The sequence below is a fragment of the Lynx rufus genome, unplaced genomic scaffold (genome assembly GCF_022079265.1).
Source record: "Lynx rufus isolate CCGP_SWC_20201006 ecotype Redwood Valley unplaced genomic scaffold, mLynRuf1.p SCAF_36, whole genome shotgun sequence".
NCBI classification, from domain to species: Eukaryota; Metazoa; Chordata; class Mammalia; order Carnivora; family Felidae; genus Lynx; species Lynx rufus.
In genome coordinates, this window is record NW_025814852.1 from 2,948,799 (window position 1) to 2,967,183 (window position 18,385).

Consider the following 18,385-nt stretch of genomic DNA (forward strand, 5'->3'; position numbering starts at 1 on the left):
CGTGCACCATGGCCAAGGATGCGCGGGGGGCGATAGAGGCAGGCCTGAGGACTGCTCTCCATGTCAGTGCCTCCGTCTGCTCCTTCTGGGAACTTTCCCTGTGTGCTTGCCCGCCCCTGGCCCTGGCAGGAGGAAGTGAGTTTTTGAAGCTGTGTCCCAGGCAGTGAGGAGGGTGTGAAGACAGTGGCTGAAGGCCACAGTTTAACAGGCCGAGGCTGAAGGGAAGGCAGGGAGCTCTGCAGGTTGGGGGGGGGGGGCTACAGGTACAGGTGGGGGGCTCAAGGGCCAGCAAAGGGGAGGCTTTCTGCAGCAGGGGAGGGGAGTGTGGATCAAGCAGGAGCCAGGGGGACAGGACCAGCCGGGGGGGGGGGGTTCTGCTGTGGGGGGTAGCTCTCCAACAGTGTTTGTCCCCCACCCCCCACCATCCTCCTGCCCCAAGTGGAATGAGAGCCTCCCTCCTGGACAGGCCCAAATGGCCCTCCAGAGACCCAGCTCCTGACCGTCAGGTGGGAGGTGGGTCCTGTTACTCCCCATTTCACAGAGGGGAAGGTAAAGCCCAGCAGGGTCTCAAGGCTTGCTCAGGGGCGCACCAGGCAGGATCCCCCTTTCCTTGTCAGGGCTGGGGTCTCTCTGGGCAGCAAGGCCTTCCACATCCAGTCATCATCTCCCTCCACATCAGGCCAGGGCGGCCCCAGGACCACCGCGCACAGCCAGCGTGGCTTCGGTAAGCCCCTCCACCTCCCGGAGCCTGGGTGGGTCTCCACGGGAAAGATCCTGGAGCAGTGCTCCAGGCTCCTGGGGGCTGGTGGGGAGGGGGCGCCCCTGGGCTGCATGTGCTGAGGGAGGGTCGCCCCATGCAGGTAACTCATGCACCCCAAGTCCTGCTGCCAGGCGGTCCCGGTCTCAGGGCCAGCGTGCTTCCTTCCGTTTTTAAACAAATCACAAATTTAAAAGTCAGGGTAGGGAAGTAGCCACCGGCCTCAAAGTCAGCGCCCAACTCACGGCAGCTCCTCCCCAGCCCGGTGCTTCTAAAGAGGGGTCCCCGAAGTCCGGCCAGCGTGCAGGGAGCGCGAGCCCCGGCCTGGCCCGGCTGCCTGGTGGGGCCGGCCGCGGGGCATGGCAGAGGGTACCCGGGGACCGCGGCTTTCCATGGGCGTGAAAGTGCGGGCCGGCCAGAGGACGCGTCCAGAAACTGGAGGACTCCTTGGCGGAGGCCTAGCCCGTGGGCCCGCTGGAACTCGGGCCACCGCCAGCCTCAGTTTCCCCACGTGGCGGCGGGCGGGGGCAGCGCGCGGCGGAGCCGGCCGCTTTGTGTGGCCGCCCAGACAATGGCCGGGCCGCCTAGGGCTCCGCCGCCCGCCCGCCCGCCTCCCCCCTCCGCGCGGAGGGCTGGGGACAGCGGGGAGGGAACCCCGCGCGCGCGCGCGCGCGCCCCTCCCCCGCCGCCCCCGCGCGGCTCCCGGGCGGCCCGGCCGCGGCCAACTCGCAAGTTTGCGCGGCGCCCGCTCCGCGCTCGCGGCCCGGCGCGCGCGGGGGCGGGGGGCGCGGGGTCCGCGGGGGGGCGCGCGCCGGGCGGGGGCGGCCGGGCCGGGCGGGGCGGCGGCGGCGGCGGCGGCGGCGCTGCGCCGAGTCCGCGCCCGTCGCGGGCCCCCCGCCGCCCCCCCGCCGGCGCCGCCGCGGTCGGAGCGGAGCGGGCGCGGGCGCGCGCGCGGCGGGGGCGCGGGCGCGGGCGCGCGGCGGCGGCGCGCAGCTCAAGTAGTTTACATTGTTGGGCGACTTTTGCAACAACTCGCCGCGCCGCGGCCTCCGCGCGCCGCCGCCGCCCCGCCGCCGCCGGCTCCCGCCGCCCGGGCCCGGCCGGCCGCGCCGGGGGCCGCCGCGCTCGCCCGCCGTCCCGCCGCCGGCCGCGGTCGCCGCCGACATGGACACCAAACATTTCCTGCCGCTCGGTGAGTGCTCGCGGGGCCGGGCCGGCGGGGCGGCGGGGCGCGTTCCCGGCCGCTCGGCCCCGCGCCCCCCTCCGCGCGGCCCTGGCCGAGTTGTTGGGGCGCCGGCCCGGGGCGGGCGGCCGGGCAACTTTTCCCGGGCCGGCCGGGGCGGGGGGCGCGGGCGCCGGGCCGCCACTCGGTCTCGGGGCGGGAGCGGGCAGCGGGCCGGCGGCGGGGCGAAGAGGGGGGCGGCTGGCGGCTGGGGAAGGGGGTCCCGCCCCGGTTCCCCCCCCATGCCCCCCACTTCCCGGGCTACGCCGGTCCGCCCGCGGCCCCGGGCGCGCAGCTCCAGCCGGGCTGCGTAGGGGCCGGGCCGGGGCGGGCGGAGCAACTTGTGCGCTCCCAGCCTGCGGCCGCCCTGGCACCGGGACGGCCTGTGCGCCGCCGCCCGGGCTGCCGAGGCCAGCAGGCCGCCGGCCCTGGAACGCGCGGGACCCCTCCTCCCCCGGAGCAGGGCGCGGGTGGGCAGGGTCAACGAGGGGGCCTTAGCACCGGGAGCCTCAGACCCGGGAAGGCCCCATTCCAGAAATGGGGCCCCTCACTCCGGCGCACCCGGCTGCCGTGCGGGGCGCTCTCCGGGGGGGGGGCTGGCCCTGCACTTGGGGGGAGGACACCTCTGAGGCGCGGAGGCTCAGTTTTCCTGTCCTCCTGCTGCCATCCCGCCCAGCGGCTTCCCTACCCCAGACTGTCCCCCCACCCCGACTCCAGGCCCTGACCCACGTAGCAGGAGGAAGGGGCTTGGCCAGGCGTCTCCCCCCTACCCCCCCGCGGCCGCTGCCCTCCCTGGGGTTTGGGAGCCAGTGAGAGGCAGGGAAGGGGGGAGGGGGTGGGGAGACTTTATGAACGAGCGCCGGGAAGGATATTAATTTGGTGGTGGGGCCGGCAGCCAGGCTGTGAGGGTGGGTGAAGGATCTGTGCTGAATGGAAATTCAAACAGCTGATTATGAATGAAACCCCTCGGTCAGTCGTCCCTCCTGCCTGCCCGCCCCCCTGCAGCCTGGGGCGCAGTTTGGCCACCAGGTTGGCAGCCAGAACGGGCACAGCTGTGGGAACGTTTGCTGAGACTGGGAGGTGGCGGGGAGCCAGCAGGTGCCCCCCAACCCCTGGTGTCAGGGTGAGGATTTGAGCACCCCAGCCACCCCCCCCCCCCACCTCACAAACAGGGCACGCTGCAGGGACACTGGGATACGGGTGGTCAGATCTGGGAACACCCCCTCTCTGCCTCTAAGGTGATGACTTCTGCAGACGCCAAGCTCCTCCCAGAGCCCCCAGGGGTGGGCACTCCTGCCCATTTTGCAGACTGGCTTTGAGAAACTGAGGCCACAGTATACAAAGTGGTAGATTTTGGATCCGCACCCCTAGGTGGGTGCCTGCGTGTGGGGAAGAGAAAAGAAAGCTAAGTGTGGGGTGGCGGGGCCCCGTGTGGGCCGACGGTGGCTCCGTTTCCCCCGTGAAAGCTTTGCGCGCTCGCACGCACACGGAGCTAGGCCCTCCCGGAGGGTCCTTTCTGGAACAAGAATGCTCCGCTCTGTCTTGGCTCCCCGCCCCCGACGTGGCAGGACCCTGGCTGGGTACTGGGAGCAGGAAAGGTCTGGGTCTCTGACGTCCTGGGAGGGTCCTGGGACTTGACATGTGCAAGGCCCAGGTCGCAGGATTGCCGTGCTGGAGTCCCCCCCGAAGAGGCGAGGTCCTGCCTCTGAGCCCTGGCCCCGGGAACCTGGACGGGTTCCTCAGAGACTCAGGCTTCGCCTCCACCAGGCTGGTCGCCTGCCCAGCAGTCCCAGCCCCAGGCTTGAGTGGAGAGTCCTGGGCTCTGATGACATTTTATTTGTTTTCCGAGCTGTGGCCTGCTCTGAAGTGTAGTGGGGTTGAAGGCCCGTTGAAGCAGTCACTTGCCCAGGCTCTTTTGTAAACACAGCCTGATTCCTCCTGGGGGTGAGTTTCAGAAGGCCCCGCGCACTCGTCCGGGGCCCGGCTGGCACCCTAGGTCAGCCCTGCGCTGCTGGGAAGGCTGACCCACCTGCCTCTTTCACGTGTCGGGCCCTGGGCAGAGAGGGCCTCTCCAGGCTTGGCGGGTCTGGGCACTTGGCCGTCATCTCCCTGGGTGTCCCCCAGCTACTGCCCGCTGAACTCCCTGGTGAGGGCAGGGACGAGCCCAAGGTACAGATACTGGTGCTGGTAGGTGGCCCAGGGCAGCCCCTGCTTCCTGCCCCTGCCCCTCGGTGCCCCCCACACCCATGGAGGAGGCCTGCATTGGCACCCACCCGGGCGGTGGGGCTAGAAGGCGGGCCTGCACAGGCGGCCAGAGGTCTCAGGCCTGGCCAGACCCTGCTGGGCTGGTAGTGGCTCACTTGCCTGGGGGGATGGGGCAGCCAGTAGCAGAGTGATAAGCCCCCCCCAGCCATTCTCTGGGGGACTCTCAGGGACCCGAGTGAGCTGGGAGCCCTGGTGAGGGGCTTCTGGTAACATCAGGGCCCCGAGGGACCCAAAATAGAGCACATTCCGGGGCCTCCCGAAATAACAGGGTCACATGACTCTTGGGAGGCTGGGCTTGGAGTCCGGGCTTGGAGTCCGGCCTGCTGAGGCAGTGCTGTCTAGGCCTGGGCACTGCCGACTGTTGGGGCGTTTGTTTTGGTAAACTCCGGAGGGGGCTCTGTTTGTTGACAGGAGAAGTGTCAGGGCGAGAAAAACAGCCCTCGGTGCGGCCTGACCGTGGCCGAGGCCTTGCGGCCTGCGTACTTGCCTGCATCTAGCTGTCGTGCCTGGGCCCGGCGTGCACCCCTGACCCCCTCTGCCCAGACGTGGGTGGAATGGGCTGGCCCCAGGAAGGGCCGTGCTGGGAGCGCCGTCGGCCGGGAGCTAGGGTTAGGCAGGGTTGAGCCAGTAGACTTGCTCACACAGGGGCGGCTGCTGGGGAGTTTGGGTAGTGTTTCCAGCTGTGCGTGTCCTTCAGGGCCTGCGGGGAACTGAACCTCCTCCAGGAAGCCCTCTACCTGCTCTCCCTGGCCCCCACCTCACTCCCTCTGTTTCCTCTCCTGGGAGGGAGGAGGGGGGGCTGTGGGACTGTGCGGGCACAGAGTGGGTGATGGGGCGGGGCCGGGTGCCCGTGCCAGGGGCTTGGGCGACAGGAGAGTGGCCCCGTGGTGATTCCAGGCGGGCCAGACTTGGGCAGCACAGAGGTGGCGTGGGGGGGGGGGGGTCCTAAAAGCCTCTAAAGGCCCAGACCCCGTGGAGCCTCCCACAGTTCTAGCATCTTGGGCCTCGTGGCTCTTGCCACCACGGTGTGTTTTAGGGCCGTGGTCTCGGGTGGCGAGGGAGGCCCGTCCTCTGGAAGGGGCTCCTGGGCCCGGCTCAGCTGCTCTCCACTAGACACAGAGCAGGGGCCACTGAGCCGGCCCAGTCTGGGCGCCGTCATCGGGCTGAGGCTTTGTGAGACTAGACGTGCTCCTTCCCTTCTCCACTGGCTCCAAGTGTGTCTTCCGTTGTGGGCTTTGGTGGCTGGGGCTTTGAGGTGTCCATTCCCGTGGGAACTGGCCACCGGTGGTGCTGGGGATGGGGAAGGGGTCCGGGCCCTCAAACCCTGTGTGTGTGGACTCAGAGCCTGGGCGGCTGGTGGGCTGGTGCCCCTTTGGGGATCCCCTTCCAGACCTTTGTCCGGATACTCATTAAGCGTGTTGATTTGAGGGACGCTTTGGAGGGGGGGGTGGGGGGTGGGGAGAGCTGGTCCCGCCTGTACATTCCCTCCTGTGTGCGGCCCTGCCCGCAACATTTATGTTCTGTGCGATGCAGTTCCAGCCCCCTCCCCTCCCTCTCCTCCTCCCCCTCCTGTCACGCCGCTCTGTCACTTGCTCCCCACGCCTGCTCTCTCTGCAACGACCCGACCGTCCCTGGGGGTGGGAGGGACCAGGAGCAGCACCTTCGTGGGGGTCCGTGTCCTGTTGCTGGGCTGGTGGTCATGCGCCAGGGGTCCGGTCCTCTCTTTGCCGTGTGTGTGCGTGGGGCCTGCCTGTCTCTCAAGCCTCAGCATGCATCTGTAAAATGGACGTGGGTGCTGGGGAAGGCAGCCCGTTTCGTCCTGACGGCCCCTCTTCGACGGTGAGGTCTGTGGCCAAGGGCCCCACGGGATTTCTGCCTGGGTCAGGGCGGGCCCGGGCCTGGAGAGCTGGATCACACAGGACCCCGGAGCAGAGACCACGGCCGGTGCTCTCAAGTGCAGGCAGCAGACGCGGAAGGGAGGGCCGCCCCCGGCCTCCGTGAGTTGAGTGAGCACTGTGGCCCCTCTGCCGGGCGCCTTCACCCTCGGCCCTCTCCTGGAGGCCCCCAGCAGGCGGGTGGGGCAGCGGACACACGGGCACCCCTCCCCATCCTCCCATCCTGGCGCGAGGCATTCTGAGGCTCATGGTTGTGCCCGGGGCCGCACGCACGGGGAGATCGCACCCTGGAGTTACAAAGCAGTTATGGTGCTCGGCAGTTGAGCGAGCGCGAAATGGGGCAGAAAGCAGCTAGATGAGATTGGCGCGGCCGGGGGGGCGGGGGCGCACACGAGCGTGCAGGGCCTGGATGTGTGCACGCTCACGCTCACATTCTCCCTGTCAGGTGGCTCTGGCCCTCGCAGCTGGGCCCTGCCCGGTGCTCCACCAGGAGGTGTTACGTGTCCCTGAGATCTGTGTCCCCGCATCCCTACATCTCTGGGTCTCTGTGCCCCTGGGTGAGCGAGGGGGCCGCTGGGGGCCTGATTTCCTCATCTCCAGAAGCCAGACGGGCCTCCGTGGTCCCTGCCCACCCCGTTTGTCTAAACCTCTCCCAAGTTCTGGGCCCTGGGCTGCCCCTTTCGAGGGTGCTGATGGCTCCAGTCTTTGGGCACCTGCTGTGTACTTGGGACCTGATTTTCAGGACCTCATAGAGGCTGCAAGGAGGCAGGCCCACTGAGCACATGGGGAAATTGAGCTCCCATGAGGGCTGACTGGCCTTTGCTGGGCCTCTGGGTCAGGACCGTTCCCCAGGATTGGGAGTGCTGTTCCCTCAGGCCTCTTGACCGTCAGGTAGCATTTTCAGAAGACGCTTGCGTCCCGGGGCCCGGATCTGTGCCCCGACTGGGCTGCCTAGGAGCTCTGTTACGGATCTTGGGCCCACAGGTGAATGAGTGCTCCGTTCTGTGGGACTTGGGGGAGGACTGAAACTTCACTACGTCCCTTCTGTCCCCTTGTACCCACTGAAGGCTCTCTGGGCAGCAGAGACCCCCCGATCCTCATCCAGGGTTGTCCTTGGTGGAGGTGGGGCAGGATCGGGGCTGTTGATGGGCCAGAAAGCTGTGGGTGGGGTCGGCAGCCAGAGGCACAGCCTGAGGACCCCTGTGGCCCGGTGCCCGCCTCCTCACCCCGCCAGGACTGAGCTGTCCAGGAACAAATTCCTGAGGGAGCTGCATGGTGATCGCTGGGCTAGAATGGCCACACCGGGCCTCCGGGGCAGGGCGGGGCCTTGGTTGTCTCTGTGATCACCATTGCCCGCGCACACACTCACACACGTCAAGTACGTGTGCACGGAGACTCATGTGCATACACGCACACACGAACACGGGCATGTGCACACACGCGTATGAACCCCCGTGTGCACGCATGCCTGCGCACACACAAACACACACGTATGCACGCACAGGTGCGTACCCACAGATGCACACTTGCACACACCCGCCAACACGTGTTTATACGCACGCGTGCACATGCACACACACACGCGCTCACTCAAATGCAGGCACACGTGCACACGCCGGGCCTTGCCGGCCTATCCTAACAAAGTCTCCACGAGCTTTTCCTTAGGGGGACCCAGGCCTGCTGGCTGGCCTCGGTCCGCACGGCACCTGGGGCGTACCTGCTGGGTGCTGGCCTGTCCTGCCGTCCCACCGGGGTGGGCCTGAGGAGCAGAGGGCAGGCAGAGTTTCCTGTTGGAGCTGGTCCCTGTCGTGAGTCTGGACGAGAGGCGGCCTTGCAACAGGTGGCAAGGGGAGGGGACTCCAGGTGGCAGGGACAGCCCAGACAAAGGCCCGAGGCCAGTCCTCCGGGCCTGCGTGGCTGCAGCTGGGAGAGATGGTGCCTTGTGAAAGGAGACGGCATGTCACGTGTCCCGGCGAGGGCCTGGGATGCAGGTAGGTGTGTGGGGGCCCGGGGCCACGGGGCACCATGGGCATGGTGATGTTTGCAGCTGGAATTAGGCGTCCAGCTCTGTGCAGAGGGTGGGCCGGAGGCAGGCCGGGGCTGGAAGGAGGAGGGGTCCCAGGTGGGCCCGGAACCTGACGTGGCAGGTGTGGGCTGCTGACCTTGCCCTGGCCGGGCCGCCCCGAGTAGCAGCCTCCTGAGGGTCAGGCCAGGCCTCTGGGCTGGCTGCGGGTCTCTCTGCCTTCCCCTGGTCATGGGGTTGGGAGAGTGGTTGTCTCCCTCCCCACCCCTGCTCCCCTCCTTCCGGGCCCTGGGGCCCTTGGCCTGTCCTTCAGGGGCAATGCTCTCCAGCCTGTGCTCCCTGCCCCACGTTAACTGAGATGTCCCAGGGCCTGGGGTGCTAGTGGGGCTCTGGGAAAGAGGATGAGACACTAGGGTGGTCAAGAGGGCTCAAGCCCAGTCCCGGAAAAGGAGTCAGGCTCAGGGTACCCGATCAAGTTGAGGGGATGGGGTGACCATGGCGGGCAGGTGGCCGGGCCTCGTGGGGTCAGAGCAGGTACCCGAGGGCCATGTTGGGACTGGCCTTGGGGCCGAGGAATGGGACACTGGGAGGCTTTTATGGGGCTGGAGCCCCTGGGGCCTCAGTGTGAGGCATTACCTCCAGGTCCCCTCCTGAGATGTTCACAATTGGCCCTTGGCTCTGAGTTCCTGAGCACTCTACCTCTGCTAGCTGGGGCTGGGGGTGAAAAGGGGAACCCTTGGTCTGAGACCCTGCTCCTGGGGTGACTGAGGGCCTGGCCCTAGCCTCTCTGTACCTCCGTGGGCCCATCTGAGCAGCGGTGGTTTCCAGCCGTGCCTCGGTTTCCCTGAGGTGCTTGGGGCGCAGTGCTGGTGGCGATGGGCCTCAGGAGAGGGGAGACAAGAGAAGGGGAGCACGCGTTGGGCCTGGGCCAGGCGGCGTGTAAATCCTGCAGCGCAGCGGATAAACCCGTGGAGTTCAAAGCCGGGCCCGGGTGCGGCCGCCCGGCTGTAATGAGGTTACTGATTCAACAGGCTTCCTGGTGCTGCGGCCCAGAACCGAGGGAGGCTGGGAAGCCCCGGGGAGGGATCTAAGTATCCCATAATTGACCAATTTAGCTTAAGTGTCCGCACCGGCCCCGGGCAGAGGTCAGGCGGTGACAGCCCAGGTGGCCCGAGTCGCCGCGCTCGCGGGCTCCCGATGGACGGCCGCCTCGTCTGAAGCTCTGGGGAGTAGGGGTGCGTCAGGCCTGGCTGGTGCTGTGCCCCCCCGCCTGGACACCCCCCGCCCCCCGCGCTGTCTGTGGCGTCTGCCCTAAAGTCGCGTCCTTAGCTGTGGCCTTCTGGAGGCCCGTGTGTTGCCCCAGCCTGAGCCGGTTTGTGCGCAGAGTGCAGTGCGGCGTGCTGGGCGCTCGGGCCCCGCCGTCCGGTTCCCGGCCCTTGGCCCTGCCGTTCCCCCGTGCCCATCGTGGGGTCATCGTGCTGCCTCGTGGGGACCCGGGAGGGTGAGCCGGCTCGGTGCGCACGGGGGACTAGAGGCCGCCTGCTGTGGGCTCCTGACGTGCTGGCCGCCCACCCCGCCTTCCGTGGTCCCCGAGGCTTCCTGAGAGCAGGGCCCTTTCAGGCGTGTGCAGTCACGCGGCCCCCGGCACGGGGGTCCAGGCAGCGCCCGGCTGATTCAGGACCAGGACGGAGAAGACCCCGCGACTGACCGTCGGTGGCAGCTGGATTCCCACGCTGTGCAGGCCGCACCCAGTGTCCTGGCGAGGGGCTGGGGGGGTGGGTCCGGCCCCCGCTCTCCAGTGAACCCAGGCCTCGTGCCTGCGGGACCCACTTTGCTGGTTGGTGGCCCCTGAGAGGCAGGGCCAGGCACGGGCAGCGTTGGCCAGTGACCGTCGAGGTGACAGCGGTGGCCGCCGTGGGGGCCACGTCCTGAGCCGTGTTCCCGCTCAGCCGTGTCCGTGGACGGGCCCGTGCGTGGGGGCTGTTTCGTCTGTATTCTGCAGTGGAGGTTTCAGGCTCGGGAAGGTTGGCCCCGAAGGCTAACTCTGGGGTCTGAGGCCAGGCGGGTGTCCTTCCCTGGGACAGTTGGTGCCCACCTGGCACCCCCTGTGGCTTGGCTTTGTCCAGAACAACTTTGGGGTGCTCCCGGCGGAGGCTGTGGCTGCCGCTCTCTGGAGGGGTGCTGGGTGGGGGGCGTCCCTGGAGCCCCCTTGTCTCAGCCCGCTCGGGTGGGCGGCTGGTCGCCCACCCTGCCTCCTCGGGGCCCAAGAGCCGCTTCCTGCAGAGGTGCGGCGCAGGGCTGGGGTGGGCGGTGCCGTGCTCCCCGAACCGGCTTGCTGCATGCCTGGGCAGGCGCCTTCTTCCTTCTTGGCCTCGGTTTCCCTGGGCTTCTCTGGCTGCCAGAGGCTTCTGCCCTTCCCTCCTGGCACCTTGGCCTTGTTCCCATAAGCTCGTGGCCGTCTGATTGGGGCGTCACAGCTGTGGACCAGCTTCTCCGGAACTGGCTCTGTGCCCTCCCTGGGCCGAGGGGGACGGGCCCCGGGCTGGGGGTGGGCTGCCCGTGTGCTGGGAAGCGTGGGCTCTGAGCTGGCTAGGGGTGGGGCTCCGGTTCTGAGCTGGGAGAGTTAGGGCAAAACACTTCGGGGTGAGCTGCTCGTAATGGGGAAATGGTGAGCCTTAGGAATGGCTGGGCATCGTAGGGGGCGGCGGGGGCATGCTGTCACCACCCGAGGCCAAGCCAGGCTCTTCTTGGGCTCTGACCTCCCCTGTCTGGAACACTCCATGGCTCCCCATTGCCCCCAGCATGGAGGCCAGGCCTCTGCTCAGTGTCGCGTGGCTCCGTAGCCTCTCCGGCCTCATGAAGCACCACTCCTTCCTCGCCTTCTCGTGTTTGTAGCTTGCTGGCGAAGGCCGTCCTGTGTGAGGAGTGAGTGCCAGCTCTGAGGTGGGGGCTGTGTGGCCCTGGGTTGGCAGATTTGCCTGTCTGGCCTTCAGTTTCCTCACCTGTAAACCGCCTGGGGAGGCTTCACGGAAAAGGTACTGTTGTAGTTGGGTTTTGAGGCACGAATAGGAGTTTGCTGGGTAGGCTTGGGAAGGGAGTCCAGGTAGAGAGAAGGGGTGGACTCTCCCTGGGGATTTCTGGCTCCAGCCAAGGGTGTGGGGAGGGGATGCCTGTGTGGACGGGCATTCTCCCTGGAGAACTTCGGAAGGATCTGACTGCGTGGCCGGGCCGCTGCGGCTTGCCTCTTGCTGGCTGGGTTACAGGTCTGTCTGTGCTGGTGAGGAACCATGGGAGCATTGGTTTGGGGGGGGAGGGGTTGGTCAGCTGGTCTGGGAATAATTAACCCCGTGAGGAGTCAAGGGTGGCGGTAGGCCTGGCTCTCACCTGGTGGACCCCGTTCCGGCTGTAGGCAGCCCCTCGGAGCTGGGTGCCCGCTGGCCTCATGTCCCCTCTACCTCCAGGCCCTGACATGTCCCTGTCTGGAGCATGACCCATGCTGGCCCACCGCGTGTTACACCAGCTCAGAGCTCTGGTTCCTGGGGTGAGTGGCCGTTGCCGCGTCCCTCTCCGGGTGGAGGTGCCGGGGGTCCCTTCCCCACCCCGCCTGGCCGTCCCCGTATCCCTGGTCCACCTCCACGGTGCCCCCTGCTGCACGCCTGCCCCTTCCCCCGTGGCAGCTAGGTGTCATTTCCCGGGGGCCTCCTGCGTGACCGCTGCCTGGAAGAGAAAGCCGATGGGGCCAGAGTCCACGGGAGGTGGCTCACCCCACCCCTGCTCCTGGACTTTCTGCCTAGGACCAAGGTCGGGAGGAGGGCTGGGAGGTGGGGACCACAGGCATTGGGTGCGTGACCCCTGGGGCAGGGCAGTGCTGGCTTTGGCCTTCCTGGGCCCAAATGGGGGGTCAGCCAGGGGAGGGCAGCCGGGACCTCCCTCTTCCTCCTTCTGTCTCGGGGATACAGGGTCAGGGTACCAGTCCTCCTGACCTGCGGGGCCCGCCTGCCCCCAAGGCTGGGACCCCAGGGAGCCTTACCCCCGAGAGGCTGACCCCTTGAGACCGGGGGCCCCGGGGGACGGGTGGCCCGCCTGCCTGTCCCGTTCCGGCTCTGCCACGTGAACTCTGTGACAGGGAGCATGTTACTTCCTCCCTCTTTATCTGGGTTTCCTCGTTTGTCAAATGGAAGGAAGGATGTTGGGGCCGGAGGTGGGAAGTTTGGCGGCTGGCGGCTGCTCCCGGCCGGGACCCTTGGCAGCCGTGCTGCCTGGGAGCGGCTCTGCCCCCCGCGGGTCCCCGGCCCGCGGAGCGTCCCTCCTCATCCGTGGGGTGGCTTCTGGTCCCGTTTGCGGCTGAAGCCACGGTGCCAGGCGCTGCCCGGCCTTGCGAAATGTTTGTTGATTGAATTAGTGCTTCCCGCAGGTGCCTCCCCTGCCCTCTGCCCTTCAGAGAGGTGGTGGGGGGAGCCTGCCCCTCACGAAGTTGACTTTCACAGTTGCTGCTGTGGCGCGAATCACTCTTTTTCCGGGGTCTGCTGGCTGTCGAGGGAGGGGGGGTCCCGTTGTGTGTAGCCTGGGAGGGGGGCAGGGAGAGGCCGGACAGTGGGCCAGGCCCCTGCCCTGGAGGGTCTCCCGGGCACCCTCGAGGGAGCCTGCGGCCGTGTGCGTTCCTGCCCACGGGGCGAGCCCCCCGGTGGACCCCCGTGGATGCCAGCCGCTGCCCGCTGCCGGGGAGATCTTGGGTTTCCCGTGGGCCCAGATGCGCAGATGCATGTGGGGAAGGCCCCTCAGCCCCACATGACCAGCCGTGTCGGGACCTGGTTCCTTCCTCTGCTGCTCGGCACGTCTTGTTGAAACTGGGTCGTGGGGGGTGGGGGGAGGAGGGGATTAAGGCCTGGCCAAGAGGTCCGGAGCAAATCTCTCGCCTGCCTGCTGTTCTTGTCTGTTCGTCTGACTGGCTGTGTGTCCGTGGACATCTGGCCCCGCTGGGGAGGCAGAGTTGAGTGAGGCCCATCCCCCGATGGGGTCAGAGAACAGGGAGGGACCCAGTGCTGCCAGTCGACAGCGGGTCACCTTGGGCCCGATGTTTAAAGCCTTTCGGGGCCTCGGTTTTCTTGTCTGCAAAGTGGGGCTGATGGTGTGTCAGGGCAGGTCGCCTGGAGTGAGAGTGGAGCTGAGGTCGACTGGCCTCATGTGATCCCTGCTCTCCTTCTGGGGAAGGAGATGGTGTGAGTGTGGTAGGAAGAGGTACCGAGGGCAGGCGGGGCACAGGAGAAGTGTTACCAGCCTGCCCTGGTGTTTGGTGGGTTGGGCCCTGTGAGTTGGGTCGTGAGGGATGAATAGGAGTTTACCTGCGAGGGGTCGGTTTCTGTATCTTCAGACGTGCACGCGAGCTTTGTTTTGTCAGGGGCCACCCCAGAGCGCCTGTGTGGCTACAGCCAAGCGGAGCAGGGGGAGCTGGCATCAGAGGGCACGGGGGGAGGCTCTGCGTCCTCTGCCTCCAGGGAGTTGGAGCCAGGGGAGGCTCCTGGGCCAGGGAGGGCGGCATCTGGCCTGTGCTTCCTAGGAGGCTCTGCCGCTGTGTGAGGAGCGGGGCCGGAGCGCAGGGCGGGGGAGCCTAGCCAGGCGGCCGTGGTCTCGGGGCTCTTGGCCCGAGTGCCTGAAAGAACGATGTGCCTTTTACCAGACGAGGAGAGCGGTAGAGGGGGCAGGTCTGGGGGGCGGTCGGGTTGTTGGCCGGGGAGGTGTTCTGACCCCCGGGAGAGGTCAGGCAGTGGCTGTGCGGGCCCGCAGTGCAGGGGAGAGGCCCGGGCTGTGGTGGGCGGTGCCCCAGGGGGTCGGCAAACCCGCGCGGCGGGAGGGGGTACCCGGAGGGGCGGTCCTGAACCCAGCCGGGGTGGGACCCCCCCGGGCTGCCCCTGCAGGGAGGGGTGCTGTTTGAGCCGGGCTTTGGAGGCGGGACCCCCCCCCTCCCCTTTCCCTTTCATTTCTCGGCACCTGCTGGGGAGTTGCGCCCGTGGTCCTCGTGGGTCTGTGGCCGCAGAGCTGCAGTGGCCTCTTCCTAGAGGCAGCCCCCCCGGCCCCACACTGAGGAGGGGTGCGGAGACGTGCTGGGACTTCCCTCCGCGCCGGCGGGGCTCCCGTGGCTCGTCCCCTCTGCCCCCAGCCCAGGGTCTCTGCTCTTTGATGGCCCGTTGGAAGAATGTGGCAGCCGTCGCGAGAGAGGTTGTTTCCGCCCCCCCCCCCGCCCCCACCCCCGCTGCAGCTGGGGGGCCCCGCCGGAGTGTGGCGCGTCCTGGGTCACCGGGCCGGACACCGGGTCCCCCTGCACCGCACCCGGCACGCTCCTCGCCGGGCGCCTCTCTGGCGCGTGCCGGGAGGGCCAGCCCCAGGCACCTGAGACGCGGGAGAACTGTCCTGGGCCGCGGCCACCTGAGCCCAGGCAGCTGGGCAGTGCGGAGCACGCGCCTTGGCCTCGCGGCCTGGTTTGGGTCCCAGCTTAGTGTCCGCACCTGCATGTAGGGCTCACGCTAGCTCCAGGGCGCCTGAGGGTTATAGGAGACGGGGCGCTGCAGGCCCAGTGGGGAGCACAGCCTCTCCTGGTGACCCTCCTCGGGCTGGAGGGGTGGGCGGGTCTGCGGGCCTGGCCCTCCGCCCGGAACCCACCACCGCCAGGCGGGTGATTCCTGCCGACTGCCTCTGGCTGCGTCTGGTGGAATTCAGAGAACAGGCCACGGCCGTCAGGAGTTAGGGCTGAGTCCTCCCAGCATGGGACCGCGGGCAGCGCTCGCTCCAGGTTGACCGGCCCCCAGCCCCGGCGCTATCCCTGGCCCCTCCGACCAGCCCCAGGGTCACAGGGCGAGGTCACGTCTCCTTATGCCTTCGCTGGCTGCAAGTCTTGGGAGAGGCGTGCCCTCCCGAGTGCCCTCCCTGCCCACAGCCCGTCCCTGAGACCTATCTGCTCGTGGACAGTTACTGCGTGTCCTGCGCTGGGCCCGAGTGGGGGAGGGGCGGCTCCGGAGCCCACGCTGACCCTGGACGTGGCCGATAAGCCGCAGAGCTTCTTATCGGAGGGGCCGGCCAGTGTCCCTCACCCCCTTGGCCATCACTACGGTCCTGCATGGAGGTCAGGCCCTGTGCCCCGTTCAGCCCGGTGGGAGGGGGGCAGGGGCCGGGCAGATCATGGCCTTGGGGTAGCGATCAGACCTCGTGGGGACCTGGGGGTGTCTCAGGGACCCCAGAGCGAGGAGATGGTCTGGCCTGGGCCTGGGCCTCCCTGCCCTGCTGACTTTCCGTCTCTGGGTGTCCGCCCCTCTCCCCCCCCAGTTTCAGAGAACAAGGAGACTGCTGTCACCACTGCCGTCCCCCTGGCTGCCTGGACCACGCTTGGTGCTTGGTGGCCCACACCAGCCAGCACCTGGGACCGCAAGCTGGGATCTGGGTCCCCAGCCCACGTGCCTGGGGCCGGTGGGCTGCTGGCGTCTCTGGCCCCAGGCTTGGCCTCGGGACCCGGCGGTCACGGGGCCCAGGGTCTACCTCTCGTCCTCCGCTCCCAGCCATGGGGGCTCCTACCCCACACTTTCCGGCAGGTGCCGAGGGTCTGTCGGCTGGAGAGTGCTGGGCAGAAAGGCCGGGATTGGGTGGAGGGCACGTTGCCAACCGCTCCGTCTTTCTTCCCCACCCCCACCCTTGGGGACCCTGTCCTTCCCAGACTCTCCTCAGGGACTCGGAGGCAGAGCCACACGGGGCAGGGGGACCTGGCAGGGTCACCCCTGTCTGGAGTCAGGGCGCGCTGCACGCGTGTGTGCGAGAACGTGTGAGTGCGTGAGCCCGTAGGAGTGTGCGTGCCTGAGTGTGCACGTGTGTGTGTGTCCCGTGTGCCCTCTGCCCCTACCTCCCGCTGGCCGGGCTGCACACGGGCTCGCCCCCGCCCCGTGGGCTGGCTCCCTCGGCGAGGGCTGACAGGTGTCTGCCGGGAGGCCGGGCCGACGTGAGCCAGGCGGGGGCTGGCGGGCGGCTGAGCTGCGCGAAGACCTGGGGTTTACTCGTGGAGGCCAGAGGATGGAGAGGGTCGGAAGCAGAGGTGTGTTCTGGGAAGCTGGCAGACCGTCGCAGGGAGGGCGCTTTGGGGCCGGCTGACGCTGGGTGAGGCTGGGCGCGTCCCCGTTAGACTTCCCTGGCCAGCCCCCCCGCCCCCGGAGCCTACGTTAGTTCCCCCCGGGAGGGGGCTGTGAGCGTCAGATCCAGTGGTGGCCCGCGAGGGCTCCTGGGAGTAACGGGGGCTGCTGGGGCCCGCCCGTGGCGCGTGCCCACTGCCGCGGGCCCAGGCTGTGGCAAGCATCGCTGGCCGGGGGCCGCCCTCAGAGCCCCTTTTGAGGTCCCGCCTTGGCACCCTCGACCAGTCGGTGAGCACTGACCCAGCGGATGCCCTACTGAATGGAGCCAGTAGGGGAGGGTCCTCACAGAGCTGAGGAGGGGGAGGGGGCCGCGTTTATGAGCTGTGCCTCGGCCCAGGTGGACCCTCCTTGCCCTCTGGCTGGGTGTCTCAGCTCCAGGATCCGCTCACGGCCTTCCGGGCATCTAGGTCTATACACCCTGGAGGGCGAGCCAGTCCTGCGGGTAGGGTCAGTCATGCTCACTTTAGTATGAACGAGCCTCGTGCCCATCCTGGACGGGCCCAGTAGGAAAGGATAGGAAGGCAGGTTTCCTCCGATTGTTCCGTCAGGACGTTTAGGTCCGATTGCCCCGTCCGTGGTGAGCTGGCGCAAGCCGGGAGCCAGGTTCAATGTCTTACTCTAGCCGGCGCTCTTATTTTCTGACTGCCCCCCTGGGGCGGTGGGGTGAGCGAGCCGATGGGGAACTGGCAGAGGGGAACACACCTGGGGGAGAACCTGGCGGAGAGGCGTGTGGGGTACCAGGACCCTTGCATGTTGTGCCTTTCTCGGTACCCAGGAGGTGGGTTTGTACCCCATGGGTGACAAGGGGGGCTCGGCTCCTTGCCCAGGGCCACCCGGCTGGTTGGTGGCAGAGCTGGGGTTTGAACGGGGTTCTCGGGATTCCTCTTTGAGGCACGTCTTGGTGGCAGCTGGAGGCTGGGGGAGACATTCCTCGTCTGGGAGGGGCCCGGTTGCTGAGCCCGCCTGCCTGCCTGGTGGGGCCGTAGATGCCTTGTTTCCTACACAAACAGCCGGGGCTGGCTGGAGCAATTTTATTTTTATTTCCTATTTTTACTTCCCCGTTGGCTCTTTTTAGCAGCTCTGGGTCAGATAGGCCCCCGCCCTCCAGGCTCCACCCGGCTTCCTGGCCCGGGCCTGGGGCCTCAGAGAACATGAGTGTGTGTGGCTCCGGGTGGGGGGAGGGACTCGGGCCTTGGCTTGCACTCACTTGGCGATGGGGAGCTCACTCCCTCTCCAGACAGTTCCGTAGTGGCCCCTTTCCATCCTCTGAAACCAGCCACCGGCGGGGTTGGCGGGGGGGGGGGGGTTGCCTTGGTGTGTGACTCAGTCACCTCACACCCCTGCCTGGTTCTCAGCTGGAGGTTGAGGCTGGCAGTGGCCGTGACAGAGGGGAAGGCAGGACCGGTATAGGTGTGTGTGCTGGGTGGGGTGGGCTGTGGACACGCGGGTGAATAAACATGCCGTGTGCCTGCCTTGGACTGGACAGGGCGGGCCGAGGGCAGGGCTGGACTTGGCCTTGTTCAGACTGTGTCCACCAAGGGCCCTGGGCCAACCTGCTGAGAGACCGGCCATGCTGTGGGGCCAGTAAAGCACCCCCCCACCCAGGGTGGGGGTTGTTGGAGCATCGGAGGTGGGTGCTGCTGGCTAGGGGCCACATGGAGACCCCAGGTTAGGGGGCGACTCCCCGGGGGCTCGTGGCCCAGCCTGGGGTGAGGGGCCTTGGGGACCGTACCTGCCTGTGTGAGCACAGCTGGGTGGTGTGCCGGCATTTGCTGGATTGGGGTCCTGAACTGTGAGACCAGGCACCCGACCCTCCGTGCTCCCAGGCTGAGTGGGGCTGGGGTGCGGGACCAGCCAAGCTGTGGCCCACCAGGTGCCCGGTGCGGCCGGTGCCAAAGCCGCCGCAGGTGAGGCCTGGGCTCAGAGAGGCTGGGCAGATTCTCAAGGTCACACAGCTCGGGGTGTGGGGTGGCCAGTCCCCCGCCCTCTCCTTGTCTCCTTCGTCAGACCAGGAAGCCGAGGCCTAGGAAGCCGGAATGCTGCTGCCACGGTCCC

General features: G+C 67.7%; 1 protein-coding gene across 1 annotated transcript in view; it reads left to right on the forward strand.

Moving 5' to 3' along the window:
* The first annotated feature begins 1,874 nt into the window (after window positions 1-1,874).
* The window catches only part of RXRA (retinoid X receptor alpha), a 95,725-nt gene continuing 79,214 nt past the window's right edge, over window positions 1,875-18,385 (forward strand). The window contains exon 1 of the mRNA XM_047093774.1: window positions 1,875-1,949. Coding sequence (XP_046949730.1) covers window positions 1,922-1,949 — 28 coding nt within the window. The 5' untranslated portion in view covers window positions 1,875-1,921. The remainder of the gene's footprint in view (window positions 1,950-18,385) is intronic.